The 20,800-nt window shown below is 42.8% G+C and overlaps 1 protein-coding gene across 1 annotated transcript in view; it reads left to right on the top strand.

Annotated features, from left to right (window-relative positions):
• The window catches only part of EPRS1 (glutamyl-prolyl-tRNA synthetase 1), a 128,039-nt gene that overhangs the window by 62,207 nt on the left and 45,032 nt on the right, over positions 1–20,800 (top strand). The window contains 6 exon segments of the mRNA XM_077485785.1: positions 4,886–4,996; positions 6,754–6,890; positions 10,843–11,050; positions 14,369–14,481; positions 16,861–16,978; positions 17,943–18,326. Of these exon segments, the coding sequence (XP_077341911.1) occupies positions 4,886–4,996; positions 6,754–6,890; positions 10,843–11,050; positions 14,369–14,481; positions 16,861–16,978; positions 17,943–18,326 (1,071 nt within the window).

Raw genomic sequence — 20,800 nt, 5'->3', positions numbered from 1 at the left:
AGTGCACCGCTGTAGTGTGAAAGCTCCCTGGGCTTTCACACTACAAATAATGGTGCAGCTTTTTTGGGGCGGATTGCAGGCGCTATTTCTAACGCTATAGCACCTGCAAAACGCCCTGGTGTGAAAGGGGTTTAAGGGAAAAGGAACAGTGTTTTTTTTTTTTTTTTTTGTTGTTTTTTCTTGTTTTTTTTCAAGTTTACTTTTAGTTCAGTAAACCTGAGGACGTCACAGCAGAGATTACTTTAGTTTGAGCTCTGTGTACACTGCTTAGATAGACATACCTATACAGAAGCAGGAGAGGAGGATTCTGGGAAATGGGAAAGGCCAAAATACCTTTTTGCAGTCATGAATGGCTGGAGATTGATGTGAAAAGGTAATTCGTTATGACATTAACTGACAAAATGGCTTGCATAGCAATTACCCGATATATATTTTATATCTATTTCTTAATGAGCTGGCGTTTCCTTTTAAAGGCTGATTTCATTAAATATTAATAAAATGCGCAACACCCTGGTATCTAAGGACCCTGTGATTGTGTTGTGTTCAGGGACTGGCTGGCAGGCAGGCATAGGATAATGTCAGGGCGGTCCTTGACCTAAATACAGCAATAATCTTTTTTGATAAGGGCCAATCTCTAACATGGGAAACTGGGAGAAATTCTCCATAACTTTGTTTAAAAAAAATTATACAGATTCTTCACACTCTTTGATTCAAATGATATAACGTTTTACTTTAAAGTATATCTAAAGCCAAAACACTTTGTTTTTTTTACTAATGAATATAGTAGGGATTGGGGTTTTTGTTGCTATTTGTCTCCCTACTGGGGAAAGGAACCATTTCTGTTTTGTCCTAGTGACCATTGTTACTGGAACAAAAAGTTTGGCGGTTACTTTTCCTATTCAGGTCAAAGTGACAGAGCTTTGTGATCACAAATTCTACCAGCAAGATATATTCAGCCATCCAGGTTCCCTTGCTGCTTTTTTGCATAGTTGGAACCCTTGCAGGAGCTTCTGGGTTTGGCGAACATTTGACTTCCCCCGCCTGGCAGTGCTCCGGCCTACGTGGCCAATCATTAGGTTGAACACCGCAAATTTTCGATGCGATATTCAGCCGCTAGCAGGGACGCTTTTACACCCCACGCTAGCGGCCGAGAAAGGGGTTAAAACCACCGCATAGCGCTATGCCAGCGGTATAGCCACACTGCCCCATTGATTTCAATGGGCAGGAGCGGTGTGAACACCGATCCAAAGATGCTGCTAGCAGGACTTTTTTTTTTACCATCCTGCCAGCACCCCGCTCCAGTGTAAAAGCTCTCGGAGCTTTCACACTGGAAACACAGCAGCGGCTCTTTCAGAGAGCTTTGCGGGTGCTATTTTGAGTGTTGTAGCGCTTGCAAAAGCGCCCCGGTGTGAAAGGGGTCTTAGGCTTTTGAAGTTTACTCAACTATAAAACTGTAGCCTCATATAATAATAGTAAAGCAAGAGTCTCTTTAGTTGTTACTTGTACAGTCACTTTATATACACGGCAGATTGCTGATCAGGGATGTAAAACGTACATATAATAATTATAGATGACGGCTCCTTTTCCATGGTTCTAGCATTCAGTCCAGCCAGCCCCTGGACTCGCATTGGTCTTGCAGATTTAAATAACATTTGCTTGTTTAAGCATTTATTTTTTTATTTTTTTTAATCTGTCTAGCATGCAGCTTTCTCCCTGTGTTTGTGCCTCCTTTCCCTTTTAAATGCAATGTCCTCTTGAAAATGACATTAACTGGTCTTGATTCTAGATGTGTATTTATTTACGTGGATAACCTCACGCTATCCCTGCTTTCACGAGATCACAGTTCTGTAGACTTGCACTGTTTCTTCATTATTTTTTTTCTACACTAAACACTGTTTTGTGTTCAACAAACCAATCATAGTTCTGTCTGCCAGCTGTATGCTAAGAATAGTGGCACTTGTAGCTCTGCAGCACAAAACAATTACAAAAGATTTCTATAATGTGTGGGTTGTGAACATTTTTAGAAATCCCCAATGGATTGGTCATCAGCGTCAGTCCTATTAGGTACCAGTTTGACTTCAAAAGATTTTAGTGAGCAGAGCAACTGAAAGAAATCCTATTTTTTTACCTTTTTTTTTTTTTTTTTTTAAAGCTTTACATCCCCAAGCTAGCTACATCTAAAGACATTTTGTTCTTGAGCAGTAAAAAAATAGAATTGAGATACAATTATTGACAGTTTGCTCACCTATCACCTGACACCAGTCCATTTCTCAACTTTGATTTCAGGTTAAAGGATAGGTTCACCTTTAGGAGCATATTATTTCTGTATTTTTGGTGTAGGGCTGGTCATGGGTTGCAAGAAAAAAGTGCCAATTCCCCCGTCTTCTTGCCCAGTCTTCGCTGATGGGAGAATCGCTCTTTCCCAGCTCTCTTTCCCAGCTCTCTTTCCCAGCTCTCTTTCCCAGCTCTCTTTCCCAGCTCTCTTTCCCAGCTCTCTTTCCCAGCTCTCTTTCCCAGCTCTCTTTCCCAGCTCTCTTTCCCAGCTCTCTTTCCCAGCTCTCTTTCCCAGCTCTCTTTCCCAGCTCTCTTTCCCAGCTCTCTTTCCCAGCTCTCTTTCCCAGCTCTCTTTCCCAGCTCTCTTTCCCAGCTCTCTTTCCCAGCTCTCTTTCCCAGCTCTCTTTCCCAGCTACCACACAGCTCTCTTTCCCAGCTACCACACAGCTCTCTTTCCCAGCTACCACACAGCTCTCTTTCCCAGCTACCACACAGCTCTCTTTCCCAGCTACCACACAGCTCTCTTTCCCAGCTACCACACAGCTCTCTTTCCCAGCTACCACACAGCTCTCTCGAATCCACACTGCAGATGGCTGTGTATGTGGAAATGCGCAAGGAGTGACATGGGGGCCGTGAGCGCACTCTGCTTCTTCACAGAACGCGCTCTGCCACTCATGTGCGTCCTCGCAATGCTGCCTTACTAAGATGAGTGTAGAGGTGGGTGGGAAGTCTACTGACATCAGGACTCCGCCCACCAAGCGCCGAGCAACACACCCGCCCACAGAATCTGCAGTTTTTCGGGGCTCAAAACAGACAAAGGAGACATTTGACAGGTAAGGATTAAAGCAGGAGGCATGTATATCCTTATAGATGACCACTATGGCAGTACTTTAGAAAGGATGGGAGTGGGTTTACATCCTCTTTAAGGTAAACATTGACACAGGTACACTTTGGTTAAGTTATTTCAGGAAAAATGAAATTGCAGAGTGATCAGATTGCTGTTGCATCTTCAGCAGCCAATAAAAAGATTTTTTTTGTATGCGCAAGAAAATCTCAAACTTTTCCATGCCCCCTCCCATGACAGGGGATCTTCTCCCCACACCCGCTGTTCCATTTTGAATATAGCGTGACCGTGCAGGGCTCCGCCCATACAGCCACGTTATTCATTCACAGCAGTCTGTGAATGAGAGCACTACAAGTACCGTCATCCAAAGCGACAGACTGCTTGTAGTTTTCAATGAACTCCAAGGGCGCTGGTGAGCGTTCTCATAGGTCATTCACAGGCCCTGCAGCTTGTAAGCAGTCAACCCATATCGGAGGTACGGTCTGAAAGCTACGGAGCTTGTCTGTGGGAGCAAGACATCATACCACCCATACACTGATCAAGGGTGCAATGCTTTGCAGGCTCATGATGGAAAAATAATAATTAAATGCATTTTTTTTTTTAAGATTAATAAAAAAAGTCAGCAGCTACAAATACTGCTGACTTTTAATATATGGACACTTGCCTGTCCACGGAGCTCGCGATGTTGGCACCCCAGTCGATCTTTGGATCAGCTGTTGGGTTCAGCCACTGCCATTCCTGGTGAGGGAACCCAGTAGTGAAGCTTTACATCTTCACAGACGGTTCCCTACTGCGCATGTGCAAAGCGCGCTGCAATTTCTAGTTGGCCCAGAGGTGGAGGAAGACATTTTTTTTTTTTTTTTTTTACGCCCACTGTCCAGTCCCTCTGGAGCAGGCGTCTCAAACTGGCAGCCCTCTAGTTGCTGTGAAACTACATGTCCCATCATACCTCTGTCTGTAGGAATCATGCTTGTAATGGTCAGCCTTGCAATGCCTCATGGGACTTGTAGTTTGGCAACAGCTGGAGGGCCACCAGTTTGAGACCTCTGCTCTAGAGTCTGAAGGCTAGTAAACTTGCCCTTTTGTTAAGAAATTTTGGAGACTCTTGCTCTAAAGCAACAAAGCATAGGAAAATGACCATTTATTGCAGAGATTTACTGCATATGGGTTATTCTCGTTTGCCATACTCTAACAAATATGGTGCACTATTTAGCCTCTCCAGTACAGAAATCTGCTGGATAGAATTCCTTCTCCCTACTTGCCCAGTCATTGCTGTGGTCCTATTCAAACATTAATCTTAGTGGAGCTCCATCTTCTTTTCCCCCACTCAATCCATTTTAGGTTAGCTACTGGTCCTACCAGCAGCAGTAAAATGAAATGGTCATCAGTCTATCGGCCTTTAGTCACAAAATAACCAATTTAAAGTCTAGCAGTGGGAAAATGAATAGGTACGCCTTACCTTTCTGTGCTGATAACTTGCTCTCTCTGTTAAAAACATGTACCGTATATGGTTTGTTGAATTACAGTATTTCTTGACATACTTTGTAGCTTAAAGCAGACCATGCACACTATCTTCCATTCAGTTCTATACACAGTCATAAAATGTATTTTTTTTTCTTTTTGTTTCTACTTGAAATCTATAAAGCAGGTGCATTAGGTTTCCATTTTAGATTTTTATAAAAGACCAGTTATTGTCTGTGTACTTTAATGATGGTTCTATCCACAGGTTGCATATTCCTAATCTGCTTGTGTGTTTGTCTCGGTTAGGTGATAGATCCTGTAGCTCCACGGTACACTGCCCTGCTGAAGAGCCAGGTCGTCCCAGTCAACATCTCGGAAGCAGAAGAAGGTGTGACACAAGTGGCCAAGCATCCCAAGGTTCCTATGCTCGTTTTACCTTTTTTTTTTTTTTTATATTTGGCTTTTTCACAAAATATTATCAAGGTGTATCTTCAGCCAAATTTTCTTTTTTTTTTAACTTTAGTGCAAACATTCTAATTGGGTTTCATGTCACTTTTGTTTATTGCTCTTCGGCCTAACTGTATATATTTTTCCTCCCTTCCTGTTGTCCTCAAGAAGTAAGAGGAAATCTCCAATGGGGACAAGGACAATAAAAAGCAGGTAGAGGTTTGTGTCCTTTCCACACTTTAAAGTGGCTGGATTTAGACTTGGCCAGAATCTTTCTTTATAGGTTTGAGTAAAGATTGGAGTAAAAACAGCATTTTCTTTCTCTTTCTGTTTCAAAGACTAAGAAGGGAGTGCTAGGAAAACCCTACAAAATAAGGAGATCTATCCTCTTTCCTAAAGTGGATATAAACCCTCACATATACCCAGTGAAGTGAACAGCCTCAGCTGATACACAGAGATGAAACAAATCTCCCTACATAAGTTTTACATGTATATCTGCTGTCTTTAGCTTTATATATGGTTTAGAATGTGCACATCATGTTAGATTTTCTCTTCTTTGTTAGCACTGCAGTGAAGCCTGGGCATACAGCTAAGACAGCTGATTGGAGGAAAGGCACACACCCCCTCTCCTCATAGGTAGAGACTTTCAGAGCTGATAGTTAAATAGTTCAGAGCTCTGCTAATCTATTTATAGCTTCCTCCCCAACACAAAACTTCAACTACTTTCCTCATCTGTGATGGAGAACTTGTCAGGAGTTATCAGGCTGATAACAGAAGAACGGAGCAGGAGACAGCTATGGGACATAGTGCTTTGAATAGAGATAAGAAAACACTGCAGATAAATGTGCCCAGCTTATATTTCATCCACTTTAAGCTGGCTATAATTGGATTGAAAATTGGGCCAGTTCAGCAGGGAACAGCCGAAATTTGATCCATCGATGTCTGTTCCCTTTTTAGATAAGTTGATCTAATGATAGACTCCTCCACGTACGGGACTGTTGGTAAATTTTCATTAACTTGAAAATTTTCATTAACGATGGTAAAGCACCGCTAAAACTCGCGGCGCTTTACCACCAATGCCCCAGGACTGGCAGCATGAAAGGGCTCTTCAGAAAAAGACTAAAGCAGTTCAGTCAATTAAAAAAAAAAATTAAGTCAGCAGCTACAATAACTGTAGCTGCTGACTTAATAATAGGACACTTCCCCCGTCCCAGGATCCAGTGATGTTTTTATTAGGCTTTGGACCCCGGCACCGGCATACTAACTGTGTGCAGCTGGCTGTGACTGCTTGCGGCTTCACAGCCAGCTGCGCATGCGTGAGCCACGCTGCACTATCTGTATAGTCCTGCAGCTTTCTGGGACCTGTGAAGTGTCCTTGAGGGCTAAAGCCGAGCTTCCACTCGGGTCATCATTGTGATCTGACCGGAAGTAAGGGAGCGAGTACCTGAAAGAGGAGGAAGAAGAGCAGAAGTTCTACTTTAAGTTCAATATGTAAAAGAAAAAAGTTAACAAAGGCAGTTCTGCCACAATATAAACCCATTCTTAGAATTGAAATTGAAGAAAAATTTGCCGAACCTTCAGAGACACTTATTTTTATCACAGTTAAGAATAGCATTTCTAACATTAGAAAAACTAAAGACAATTTTTGAAATATCATGTTAAAGCTTCAGTGAGATTTTTGTGATTAGATTTACATGTATGTTAATGGTTTGAGGTTTGTTGTTCAGAATGCTGAGGTTGGTTTGAAGCCAGTGTGGTATGGCCCGAGAGTTCTCATCGAGGGAGCAGATGCTGAAACGTTGTCTGAGGGCGAGACGGTCACTTTTATTAATTGGGGAAATCTCAACATCACCAAAATACACAGGTAAAAATATTTTGTTGCCTTTTAAATCTTTGGGGTTATTTCTTCTATCATGGGTTGAAATAGGAGACCACTCATTTTAAAACAGAACCAAATCCCTGCTTTTAAAAAATGCTGCCAAAGTAGGCTTTTATGACGGTAGAGACTCTGTATGTCTATGCTTCTTTCTTGCCTGTAGGCGTGTTTTCTTTTTTTGTTTTTTTTGTTTTATTATTATTATTTTTTTTTAATACCTCTGCACTTTGAGCTGCACATGTGTTCGGGGGGTGAAGTACTATTTATTTAAGGTCAACTGGTTCTCCTTACTCCAGCCACACTAAAGGCACCCATTTTATGTTTTAAAGGATCATCTCGCCTTTTTTAAAAAAAAATTAAATTAAATAAATGCACATCTTTTTGTAAGTAAAAAAAAAAAAGTGCATTATTATTTTTTTAACTTGGATCCTGTAAAGCATTGCACCTGTGATCAGCAGATCGCGGGCGCCATGCAGGACTCCTGCAGGCTTGTCAGAGTATCTGTCTGCTCATACCGGCGGGCAGATGCACACTGACCGGAAGAGAGAATGAACTACCAGAGCTGTCAGCAGTGCCGTGGTAGTTCATTGAGAACTACAAGCAGACAGCCACAAAAGCTGTCCTAGCCTAGGTTTCCATTATTGCAACCTGAAAGCCACGCAATTTTGCCGCAATATTTTTCTGTGATTTTTGACTGCGACTTGAAGCAATGCCTGTGTATTTTTGAGGTCTATGGACCTCAAGTCGCATCAAAGTCGGACCAAAGTAGTGCAGGGACTACTTTGAAGTTGCACATATATGGATGGTCCTCATTGGAAATCGTGGGATATGACTTGCCATGTGACTTTGCAGTCCCAAGTCCAATGACAAGTTGCACAAGTGGAAACTGAGCCTTATACAGACCCTGAATATGGATGTAACAGTGGTTCTCAACTCATGTCCTTAGGACCCACTAACAGGCCAGGTTTACAAGATAACTGAAATACATCACAGGTGAAACATATGATCCAAGGTCTGGTGTTACCCCAACATCACCTCCATCCCTAATTCATGTTTCTTGATCAACCATATTCACCTCACTCAAAGTCCCAGGGCAAACCCCTTGTATATACATCACAGGTGATACCATTTGCTGCTCAGTGATTGCAGTATTCTAGTCTGCATCTCCCCAAGGTAATACTTAAAATCTGGCCTGAGGACAGGAGTTGGGAACCACAAAGATTGAATGTTACAAAAGGTGGGCTTATGCTTAAATAGTTCTGGCTCCCTCTGATATTGACCAGCCAAACCTTACCCTTGCTAAGGGCAGGGTCTATATAAGACCGAGGCATTGATTGCTTTGGCATAGGCGGCCAACCTTGCCTCCTCCTGGACTAAAGTGTTTAGCATGGGAACAAAAAGAAGGCCCACTTTATTAAAGCAGATGAAGGTGTTTGGTTTTTTTTCGCAATATGCTGATTTCAGTTTTCTTGCAATCCTGTGGGGCTGATCATTTTTGTCCTCTTTTAGCCACTTCCTGTCTACATGCACTATGGTGTTGGCTACACATCATTGTTCTGAATTGGCTTCCTGATGATAACCATAGTGGATCATGACTGTACAATGTGTGTTGGCAAGACCTCTTGTAGTCTGCATCAGGAGTGCGTGTGAAAGGGTGGCGGCACAAGAACTCATCTGGGATTGATTTGTCACCCTACAACAGGAAGTGCCCCACCAAGGACTTTCATGGCAGGATAACCAGGGGTTGTGTGAATAAAAGCTACACATTTTAAAGGATTAAATACAACTTTTGAAAATTATTAACACACCAAAAGATTTGAGATTTTAGTGGGTTTAGATCTAATTTAATTGCTGGCAAGTGTTTATGATGAGGCTGACTTTCAGAACCAAAGAACACAAGACAGATGTGCAATAAATACACATAGCAACTAGTCTGTTTACTGTTTCACCCGACCAGTCTATGACTCTAAGGCCGCGTACACACGAGAGGATTGTCCGTCCAACTTAGTCCGCTGAAACGTGTTTCAGCGGACAATCCGCTCGTGTGTGGGCTTCAGCGGACTTTTTCAGCGGACGGTCTGGCGGACTAAGTCTTTCGGAATTTCCGTAATTTTGTCCGTCCAATCTTGGTTTCAGCGGACAGTAGGCAAGTTGGACGGACTAAGTATGGCGCATGCTCAGAAAGGATTTACACGACGAAAGGTTTCATTGCAGTGTATTGGACGTCGTATTTCTAGTCCTGTCGTACGTGCTGTACACGTCATCACGCAAGCTTTCAGCAGACTGTCTGTTCGTCGTGTGTGGTCAAGTCCGTTCATTTAAAAGTTGGACGGATTGTCTGACGAACTTAGTTGGGCAGACAATCCGCCCGTGTGTACGCGGCCTAAAACTAACTTGAACCCATCCCCAGCCTGGGGTACCTTTTTTGTTTTACTTTCAAACTTCCTCTTTGCCCACAGCGCCCCTTACTCATTCCATCTCTGGGCCTCTTGCCCACCGCTCTGTTCTCCACTTACCTACCTCCCCTTTTGATTTTTTTCCCTTTTTCCCCATTATGGCGGACAGCTCCGCTCCCCCTTACCTAACTTGGCCCCTGGGTCTATAGGCTCGGGCATAATGCACGGACCTCTGGCCTGAGGGTCAGTGGTAGTCTATAATTTATGTCTTTATAACATGTTTTATTTTGTAGCTTTGCGTGAACTTCTATCTTATGCGCCATGCCCATATCCCCTGCATGGGAATTTTTTATTTGGTTTGCTTTTTTTTCCCTTTGTCAATAAAAACATTGTACAAGAAAGATGGAAAAACGATTTTACACTTTTTGAAAAATGTTCTATTTAAAGTGATATTAAATGCTAGGTTTTTTTTTTGTAAATACACGCTATACTTACCTGCTCTGTGCAGTGGTTTTGCACAGAGCAGCCCCAATCCTCCTCTTCTCGGATCCCTCGCCAGCGCCTTCTTGCTCTTAGTCGAGCAGGCTCGCTCCTGAGCTACTGCTCCATGTGTCCATTCACAGATGGAGCAAGGCTTGGCCCTGCCCCAGCTCTCTCCTCATTGGCTCACTGGCTGTTTTGGATTGTAGCTGGAGCCAATGGCTACTGCTACTGTCTCAGCCAGTGAGAAAAGAGAGGCCTGGGAGAGCCAAGGCTCTTGTGCACAATGCCAGCTCGAAATGGGGCTCAGGTAAGTAGTGGAGGGGGCTGAGAGCGCAGCTGCACACAGAAAATGTTTTAGCTTCATGTATAGAATGCATTAAGGTAAAAAACCTTGAGCCCTTAAAGCACTTTATGGCATTGTGCAAGTACAATACAGTTTCCAGTCTGGTTTTGCAATCTGCATGGCACTATATCACATGTAGGCATTTCTTTTAAAAGTCACACAGGTTTACAAACAGGAGCGCATAAGAGAAAAAAAGTTGCACTGACAAGAAAGCACAATATAAACATGCATCATATCCTGATGTTTGAATTGAACCCAACCCCTTATAAACCAAAAACAGCCGGGGAATGCTAAAGAGACCCTTCATTAAACGATTGCACCTATGATGACCACACCAATCGTAGAATAGGTCAAAAATAATCGTCCAATGCAACACAATGTGCAGCTATTTTTTCTTCCTCTCTATTCCCCAAGACAAGGGTAACAAGGGGGGAATATATAAGGGAAAATATGAGATGGGGAACCCAACAATCCTTGAGATTGGGTGTAGCTTCATTATCAAAGAAACAGAAAAAAAAGGATTAATAAGAAAAAAAAAGCAGGGGGGAGGATGGGAGGTAGGAATAGATAGAGGGGGCGAGGAGAATATATGGGAAATAGGGTCTGGGAAGCAAGAATGCACACTCCCTGCTCCAACATCTCCCACTACCCTGCCTCCAATTGGATGAAATATCGGGTCCCAAATGGTTAATGCATATACTCTGTAATTTAACTGCAGGGACTCCAGTGGCAAAATACAGTCTCTGGACGCCAAACTGAACCTGGATAACAAGGACTACAAGAAAACCACAAAGATTACTTGGTTGGCAGACACGGATAAAGCACCCTTAATTCCCACCACATGTGCCAACTTTGACCACCTGATCACCAAGCCAGTCCTGGGCAGAGATGAAGACTTCAAGCAGTATGTTAACAGAAGCAGCAAGGTAATTGTTTTACTGGTTGGGGCTCCTCATCTACACTAGTGACCAGATTTTTTTTTTCTGCATTTGAATGAGAGCACAGTAGCACCAATGTTGAGTAGAGGTTGTACAGGAAACCATGAAGAAAATAATTATGGGTTTTCAGCACAGGATTGTTATGCAGTTTGCTGAAACCTAAGAGGAGTAAGCACAGAATGAACCAGGTGTATGTAGTTTGCTTCCATTATGTCTCGCACACTATTGGCAACCATTTGTGAGACCTAACTCTCTCCATCCTTGCAGGGTGCGAACAACTTTTTTTTTTTTTTACTATTTAAAGTGATTGTAAAGTCAAAAATCTTTTTAAAATGACAAACGTGATATACCTACCTACTTTGTGCGATGGAATTGCACAGAGTGGCCCTGATCCTCTCTTCTCAGTTCCCCCGCTGGTGCTCATGGCTGTTCCTGTTTTCGGTATGCCACAATAGGAAGCAACTTCCTATAGTGGCACACCTGCAGGCACAGTCTTGAGCCACGCTGCGTGAGTCCATTAACACAGTGTGGCTCAGCCCTGCCCCCCATCATAGGATTTGATTAAAATCAGCAGGAGCCAATGGCTCCCTCAGCAAAGTCCGTGAGAGCGATGAGAGCTGCGCGGAGCTGAATCGAGTGAGGTAATTATAAGCGGGGGAGGGGTTAGGGGGCACATCAATACCTCAAATTTTTTATCTTAAAGTGGAGTTCCACCCCCCCCCCAAAAAAAAATGGAATTGGTGTGCTTAATAAAATAAATAAAAAAAACATTTGGAGAAAATGTATTACCTCTAAATGCCTGTCACTATGTGGTCCCTTGAAATCTGCTTCCTTCAGCACCTGGGCTCCTGATGTCACTTCCCTCGGAGCAGGAAGGGAGATCACCTCTCCCCCCCTCTATCTAGGCAACCATCTGGGACACATGACAGATCCCAGATGATTGTGCGGCCAGTCACGGCGCGCCACTCGCGCATTCGCAGTGGTGCCCGGCTGTGAAGCCACAGCCGGGCGGGCACAGTTAAAGTGCCTGCACCGCAGAGCGTAGGGGGAGACTAGTGGGGCTTCATTCCCCTTTCTTTGCTGGCCCCTGGGACAGGTAAGTGTCCGATTTTATTAAAAGTCAGCAGCTGCAGTATTTGTAGCTGCTGACTTTTATATTTTTTTTTTATAATGGGAATTCCGCTTTAATGCAGGGAATGCATTAAGGTAAAAATGTTTAGGCTTTAGAACAACTTTACCTCTTCATGTAAAATTTCCCTCAAAATATTTTTTTAAATAAGTATACCTACCTTTTTCTCATTGAGAGCCTATTTTGCTTCTCAATGATTGATAATAGTGATTATGGTACACATGTACTACCAATTACACATGGCTTATAACTTAATGAAATGAGCCTGTCAGATTTCCAGGAAAGAGATGCAGAAAAGGCACTTGCATACAAGCCGTCACTCGAGCATTTTCTGAATACAGTGGGTTTGTGTGCAGGATTATGTGTCGGGTGCCCTTCTGCAAGAAAAAGTGAATGCACAGTGTGCCATGGCACAAAGTGGGTGCCTCTGAATGTTGGGAATGGCTTAAAGCTTGTGGGTAAAAAGAGTCTGAAACAATTTGCATAGTAAAGAATCGGGCAGTGTAGAATAGGTAATGTACAGCACAGTGTACAAAAAGATGAGGTGTGGAATAGGGGAGTGTACAGATTGAGGCTTTGTGGAATAGGGGTGAAGTACAGAATGAGGCTGTGTGCAATAGGGGATGTACAGCACACAGTACAGAATTGGGCGTTGTGGCATAAGGAATGTACAAGCCTAGTGTACAGAATGAGGAGGTGTGGAATAGAGAATGCACAGTGTACAGAATACAACGGCATGGAATAGAGCATGTACTGTGCAGTGTACAGAATGAGGCAGTATGGAATAGGGAATGTACAGAATGAGGTGGTATGGAATAGGGAATGTACAGAATAAGGCGGTATGGAATAGGGAATGTACAGAATGAGGCGGTATGGAAAAGGGAATGTACAGAATGAGGCGGTATGGAATAGGGAATGTACAGAATGAGGCGGTATGGAATAGGGAATGTACAGAATGAGGCGGTATGGAATAGGGAATGTACAGAATGAGGCAGTATGAAATAGGGAATGTACAGAATGAGGCAGTATGGAATTGGGAATGTACAGAATGAGGCAGTATGGAATAGGAAATGTACAGAATGAGGCAGTATGGAATTGGGAATGTACAGAATGAGCCAGTATGGAATTGGGAATGTACAGAATGAGCCAGTATGGAATAGGAAATGTACAGAATGAGCCAGTATGGAATAGGGAATGAGCCAGTATGGAATAGGGAATGAGCCAGTATGGAATAGGGAATGTACAGAATGAGGCAGCATGGGATAGGGAATGTACAGAATGAGGCAGCATGGGATAGGTAATGTACAGAATGAGGCAGCATGGGATAGGGAATGTACAGAATTAAGCAATATGGCATTGGGAATGTACAGCACAGTGTGCAAAACCCAGAGGTTTGGCATAGAGGGATGTATAGGACACTATAGGGAATGTATATAATACAGTGCAATGTTCAGAAATAAGAGGTGTGTAATAGGGCATGTAGCAGAAAGTGAGAACACAGTTGGCCCCGTACCCAAGGATACGCTACTGCCCTCCCTATGTCCTTAAGTTGCAAGTGTATTGCATTTATTAAATTGACCCACTGGCATGATATTTGCTTGGTACTTTCTCTTCTGTGAGTCCCTGGCTCCCCCCTTGCACCATTCTGCATTTATTTAAATGAGGGCATCGAAGATTTACCAAAGCGGTAAAATAAATAAAGGATAAAATTGCAAAAAAAGACCAAGTGCCCATTAATCAGACTGTCGCCAACCAGCCAAATACAAATATTAGATTTCGGTGAAGTGAAGCTATCCATTAGTAGGTGGAAAGGGTATGCTCTAGCTAGGTGTCTTCATACTCTGATCCCTACCAATGAGCTGCAACTTGAATATTACCATTAATTAGAGCTCCTCAGCCTCATTTGGGACACAGCTTTTGAAACCAAGGGGAGTTCATTTAACTTTGAGAGACCAGGCTGCGTTGTGCAAAAGCAAGCCCTCAGTATCGTAGTAGTCTGTGTGCTGCTTGGTGGCAATAATTGTATAGCTGACCACCATTAGTCATCAGATGGAAATGTTTTTGCAACATTTTGGTTAAAATCTACTTAATCATGTGTGTGTTTATTTAAAAGTGTGTGCGCGCCACATAAGTATTCTGTACCTCTTAATTCTGTTCTAAAATTTGCCCTTTTGCAGCAAGAAGAAGTGATGCTGGGAGACCCTTGTCTAAAGAACGTGAAGAAGGGTGACATTGTCCAACTCCAGAGGAGGGGGTTTTATATTTGTGATGAACCCTATGAGCCAATCAGGTAATGAATTGCTGGACCATGAATAATATGTTCTTAGCTTTATGTTACTTGAGCAATCCTGACTCTCCAGCGACAGAATCACTAGCAGACTGCTATGGAGTTACTTGCTTGCCAAGCCGTTTCTCTTGCAAATCTGGAAATGCCGGAAATTGCGTTCCGCCCTTTGTGATTCTCGTTTCTTTGAATGGCACCTAAATTTTGGCGGGATTGTCGCCCGACGATGCATGGTAAAATAACGCAAAAAGAATGGTGGGACGCCTGTTGCCCAAAACAAATTGTCAGGTGACAATCGTGGCAACGTCACACCTTCATTTAGGCGGCATTCAAAGTAACAGGGATCGCAGGGGCATCCCGCAATTTGTGGCTTTTCCAAATCGCGGAGCTTCCACCCGCAAAACGGAATGCCATGGTGTGAATAGAGCCTTAGACCCCATACACACTATTTCGATTTTCTGCAGATTTTTGTCTTCGGATTTACCAAAATCATGTAGTGCAAGCGCATGCCTGATTGCATAAAAATGTAAACTCTTAAGGTTTGAGCTCATATTATATGGTTTTGGTAAATCTCAAGACGAAAATCTGCAGAAAATCTAAGTGTGTATGGGGCTTTAGCAGAAGCCTTTCCTGTCATTCTGCTGTCGTAACATTGGCCTTACCTTTTCAGGTTATACACAGTATCTCACAAAAGTGAGTACACCCCTTATATTTTTGTAAATATTTTATTATATCTTTTCATGTGACAACACTGAAGAAATGACACTTTGCTACAATGTAAAGTAGTGAGTGTACAGCTTGTATAACAGTGAAAATTTGCTGTCCCCTCAAAATAACCACTGGCAACAAAAGTGAGTACACTCCAAGTGAAAAAGTCCAAATTGGGCCCAATTAGCCGTTTACCCTCCCCGGTGTCATTTGACTCGTTAGTGTTACAAGGTCTCAGGTGTGAATGGGGAGCAGGTGTGTTAAATTTGGTGTCATCGCTCTCACTCTCTTACTGGTCACTGGAAGTTCAACATGGCACTTCATGGCAAAGAACTCTCTGAGGATCTGAAAAAAAAAGAATTGTTGCTCTACATAAAGATGGCCTAGGCTATCAGAAAATTGCCAGGACCCTGAAACTGAGCTGCAGCACCGTGGCCAAGACCATACAGCTGTTTAACAGGACAGGTTCCACTTGGAACAGGCTTTGCCATGGTTGACCAACGAAGTTGAGTGCACGTGCTCAGTGTCATATCCAGAGGTTGTCTTTGGGAAATAGACATATGAGTTCTGCCAGAATTGCTGCAGAGGTTGAAGGGGTGGGGGGGTTTAGCCTGTCGGTACTCAGGCCATACATCGCACACTGCATCCAATTGGTCTGCATGACTGTCGTCTCAGATAGAAGCCTCTTCTAAAGATGATGCACAAGAAAGCTTACCAGTTTGCTGAAGACAAGCAGACTAAGGACATGAATTACTGGAACCATGTCCTGTGGTCTGATGAGACCAAGATGAACTTATTTGATTCAGATGTTGTCAAGCGTGTGTGGTGGCAACCAGGTGAGGTGTACAAAGACAAGTGTGTCTTGCCTACAGTCAAGCATGGTGGTGGGAGTGTCATGATCTGGGGCTGTATGAGTGCTGCCGGCACTGGGGAGCTACAGTTCATTGAGGGAACCATGAATGCCAACATGTAGTGTGACATACTGAAGCAGAGCATGATACCCTCCCTTCGAGACTGGGCCACAGGGCAGTATTCCAACATACCGACCCCAAACACACCTCCAAGACGACCACTGCCTTGCTAAAGAAGCTGAGGGTAAAGGTGAGGGACTGGCCAAGCATGTCTCCAGACCTAAACCCTATTAAGCAATCTGTGGGGCATCCTCAAACGGAAGGTGGAGGAGCGCAAGGTCTCTAACATCCCCCAGCTCCGTGATGTCATGTAAGAGTGGAAGAGGACTCCAGTGGCAACCTGTTAAGCTCTGGTGAACTCCATGCCCAAGAGGGTTAAGGCAGTGCTGGAAAATAATGGTGGCGACACAAAATATTGACACTTTGGGCCCAATTTGGACATTTTCACTTAGTGGTGTACCCACTTTTGTTGCCAGTGGTTTAGAAATTAATGACTGTGTTGAGTTATTTTGAGGGGACAGAAAATTGACACCGCTATGCAAGCTGTACACTCACTACTTTACATTGTAGCAAAGTGTCATTTCTTCAGTGTTGTCACATGAAAAGGTAAATTACATTTTTACAAATATGTGAGGGATGTACTCGCTTTTGTGAGATACTGTAAATCAGCCTCCACCTTTAGAGACAGTGTGCTGACGTTATGAGCAGCCCAGAGTGTCAAATCTTTGGACTAAACCTTTCAGTTTTTTTCCTTTATTTTGTCTAGTCCACACAGCTGCAAGGAGGCCCCATGTATATTAATTTACATCCCAGATGGTCACACCAAGGAGATGCCAACGTCTGGATCTAAAGAGAAGACAAAGGTAGCCAGTGTCAAAAAGGAGGTAAGCAGATGAAAATGAATAAATAATGGCTTCTTAAGTTTTACAGAATATTTCCATTGTTTCATAATAAATGTACAAAAATTAAAGTGAGTTTTTGCTCCAGTTTAAACAAAAATCCGGTACAAGATATCTGTCTTGCTGGGAAGGATAAATAAAGAGTAGCAGAAGGGATGAAATCCCTTTCATGAGGAAAATGCCCTGAAGTCCCTTCTGTGTGTGACATTTATGTAGGCTTAGGTATTCGGTCATGTGACAACTGCTGATAAGGGAGGGCCTGCCTGTCTGAACTAGAATGGGTGAATATGGAGGCTACCATAACTGACTGCTTAAAAAAAAAATAGTCGCCTGGCTGTCATGCTGACAAAATGGCTTGAGTTCTTTCTTGGGCACAGGCTTGGACCAAGTGTGGAAGCATTGGCTGTCCTTAACAGAAACCCATACTGAAAAAAATAACAAGAAGGTCTTGTATTGTGAAAGATGTGGCCAGTAAGGCAAGCAATTGCCAGCATTGCCTGTAGTTTCCCTGCAGCTGAACTTTTCATCATTACTGACATGCATTACGCTACTGCAGCTCCTCAGGTACAACTTCCTCTCCAGCAAGGAGAACAGTGAGCAGCACAGTAGTGACATCACCTAATCTCATGCCAAATCAGAGACCAACAGTCATGGGCAGCAGTGCCTTAGTTCTCACACTGCAGATATACAGCTAAGAAGCTTAAGGTACAGCTGTGTCCAGGGACAAGAAGTGCTCTTCTGATTTGCTGAAGGAATTCAAAACAAAAGTAAATCTAGAGTATTTGATTATAGGTACACCTTAAATGTCTTGGATTGTTCAGATTTCATTAATCTGCTGCCACTACATCCATATTTAGGGTTTACCGTGATGCATGGTCACGTTTCCCAGCCTGTTTAATACGGGCCTATTGAAATGCCTAATTTACTACTTTATCTCTGTTATCCACAGACCAAGCCCAAGGGAAAGTCTGCAGAAGAGGCAGTGAAGGATTCTCCAGCCCCAGCACCACAGCCAGCAGCGGTTTCAAGTAGTCCTTTAGAACTGTACAACAAGGTCACGGCTCAGGGAGAACTTGTACGGGACCTCAAAGCCAAGAAAGCGGAGAAGGCCGAGATCGATGCCGCAGTGAAAGTTCTTTTAGCCTTGAAAGCGGAATACAAGCAGGCAACGGGGCAGGACTATAAACCGGGAAATGCCCCTGTACCCACCACCCCCAGCCTCGCCACCCCCAGCCCAACAGCCACGAACAACAGTGATCCTAAAACATTGTATGATAAGGTGACTGAACAAGGGGACTTAGTCCGGAAACTGAAGACTGAAAAAGCACCTAAGGTAAAATTCGTACAGAAAAATCTTTCCTGTGGAAGGTTGATGTAGGAATTAAGTGGTTCTTTTGTTCATATGTGTATTACTTACAGTATCACTGATTGGTATAGGTAAATTAAAAAATTTAATTGTTCACCCTTTAAAAATAAATATATATATAAAAGCACTTTTTTGCAGGTAAAAAAAGTGATTTTTTTTTTTATTAGGGCCCTGTAAAGCATTGCATCCTCAATCAGCAGATTGTGGGTGCAGTGTTCTGCTTCTGCAGACTGTTACTGTAGGCACAAACAGTTGCCGAAGTCCAGAAATAATCAATGAACTAGTAGAGCGTTCACCAGCGCCCTCGTAGAATTAAGAATTACAAGCGGTCAGCCGTAATGGTTGTAAAGCAGTTGTAGTTCTCTCATTCACACTGTCACCATGGGGGCTCGGTGGGGTGCAGGGGCTGCTGATTTAGTAACGTTACACCCTGAATATAGGTATAACATGTTATGAAAGGTGAGCTTATTCTTTAAATATATCAAGACCCCTTTCACACTGCCGCAACTTGAAAGTTGTGCCTTTTTACCACGCAACTTTTTTGCCACGATTTCAGAGAATGCCTTTTGTAGAATTGAGGCCTACGGACCTCAACTCGGACCAAAGTAGTACAGGGACTACTTTGAAGTCGGTGCAACTCCAAGTCGCACAGATATGAATGGTTATAATTGGGAATCATGGGATACGACTTGTCATGTGACTCTGGTGTCCAAAGTCGCAGGTAAAGTCACACAAGTGCGAAAGGGGCCTGAAAGCAATTTGTCATACCTGATTAGTGCAAAAAGCCTTTTGATTTTCACTAAAATCGAGTGCGTTAATACCTTCCTGTGCTTATTACCTCTGTCGATTTTAATTACTCAGCATCATTTTCAGTTTTTGAGAAACTAAAAACCTCCCGCTTTGGGGAAATCTCCCCACTTTGTTGTGGAAGTGAGAGGGAGATATATTTTGTAGTGCAAACATACTTCCTGTTTTAGGGAGGCAGCACTTTGTGCTATAGGGTGACAATGCTCATTCGCTGCTCTGTATTATACAGAGTGTATTACTTGTAGAAATGGCAGATGAAAATACAAGGAATAAAAGCTTGAAAAAAAAAAAAAAGAAAACTAATAGTCATCTCACCTAAGGACTGGTAAACCTGCAGTATATAACATTTTTGTTTTTGGATTTAAAGAATAGGTTCACCCTTTGACAAAAAAATAAATGCACCTTTTTGGTTGCAGGTAAAAAAATTAGCATTTTTTTTGTTTTTTTTGTTTTGGGAGCCTGTAAAGCATTTCACCAGCTGTCAGCAGATCTCTGATGCACATACAGGTCTGTCAGTGTATCGGTTTGCGTGTACCTTTTTACAGTGCCATGGTAGTACATTGAAAACTACAAGCTGACGGCTGCAAAGGCTGCCGGACCTTGTAGTTTTCCATTCACAGAGCACTTTTAAAATTGTTAGAGTAAAGCCTCATACACATGATCGGACTTTGTACATCCTTTCCCATGGGCTTTTGTACAAAGGGCGTTGGCCGTAAGTTTGTATTTCATACACACGATCAGACTTTTTAGACAACAAACACGAATGTAGTGACGTTTCAACGTACTGACGACACTTCAAAAGAGGACGTTAAATTACTCTGGCGCCACCCTTTGGTCAACTTCTGTATTGTTGTCTGATCTTTTGCATTGGTTCTGAGCATGCGTGTGTGTACTTTGTACAAAAGTCTGATGGTTTTCTGTACACACGATCAGACTTTGCGCCATCGGACTTATGTTGTCAAAAAGTTTGTCCGTTCGGATGGAGCGTACACACGGTCGGATGTTGCTCCAAAACAGCTAATTTGCATGTTGTCAAAAAGTCCGATCGTGTGTACAGGCCTTAAGACTGGCTATACATGGTCGAATTGCAAAATAATTATTTTTTAAAATCAGAATGTTTCCCCCCCCCCCCCCCCAACAATTTTTTATTTTTTTTTTGCACATGCCCATTTCTTTTTCGATTACGTTTCTCGCACAATTCTCCCATCATTTATTAGAAAATCGTTTGTTTTTACAACATGCCCGATTACTCAAATTCAATGTCCGCATGGAAATTGGCTGTTGCTGCAGCTCACTAATGGTGTGAAATTCGAACGTAAATTCTTGGATAAGAATTTTGAAAGAAAATTCTTTTGAAATTCGACCAATGTATCGAGGGTGAGGGGGGTTGAAGATCTCCGCTATCTGTCAGATCAGGGGTGGGGGATGTGGTGGCTGGTCCATTTATAACATGTTCTACTCTGAATAGCGGAATACAGTCCATTTATAACGTGTTATACCCTGAATGGCGGAATACGGTCCATTTATAACATGTTTTGAAAGTTGAACTTATCCTTTAAATGTAAGGTGCACATCTTTCTACTTATTACAAGGATATACAATGTCCATCTTCTTTGGTATAACAGGTTAGAAAA

The sequence above is a fragment of the Lithobates pipiens genome, unplaced genomic scaffold (assembly GCF_037356315.1).
Source record: "Lithobates pipiens isolate NorthernLeopardFrog02 unplaced genomic scaffold, aLitPip1_a1.2 Scaffold_18, whole genome shotgun sequence".
In the NCBI taxonomy this organism is placed as follows: Eukaryota; Metazoa; Chordata; class Amphibia; order Anura; family Ranidae; genus Lithobates; species Lithobates pipiens.
This window is presented reverse-complemented; position numbering and strand designations above follow the sequence as displayed.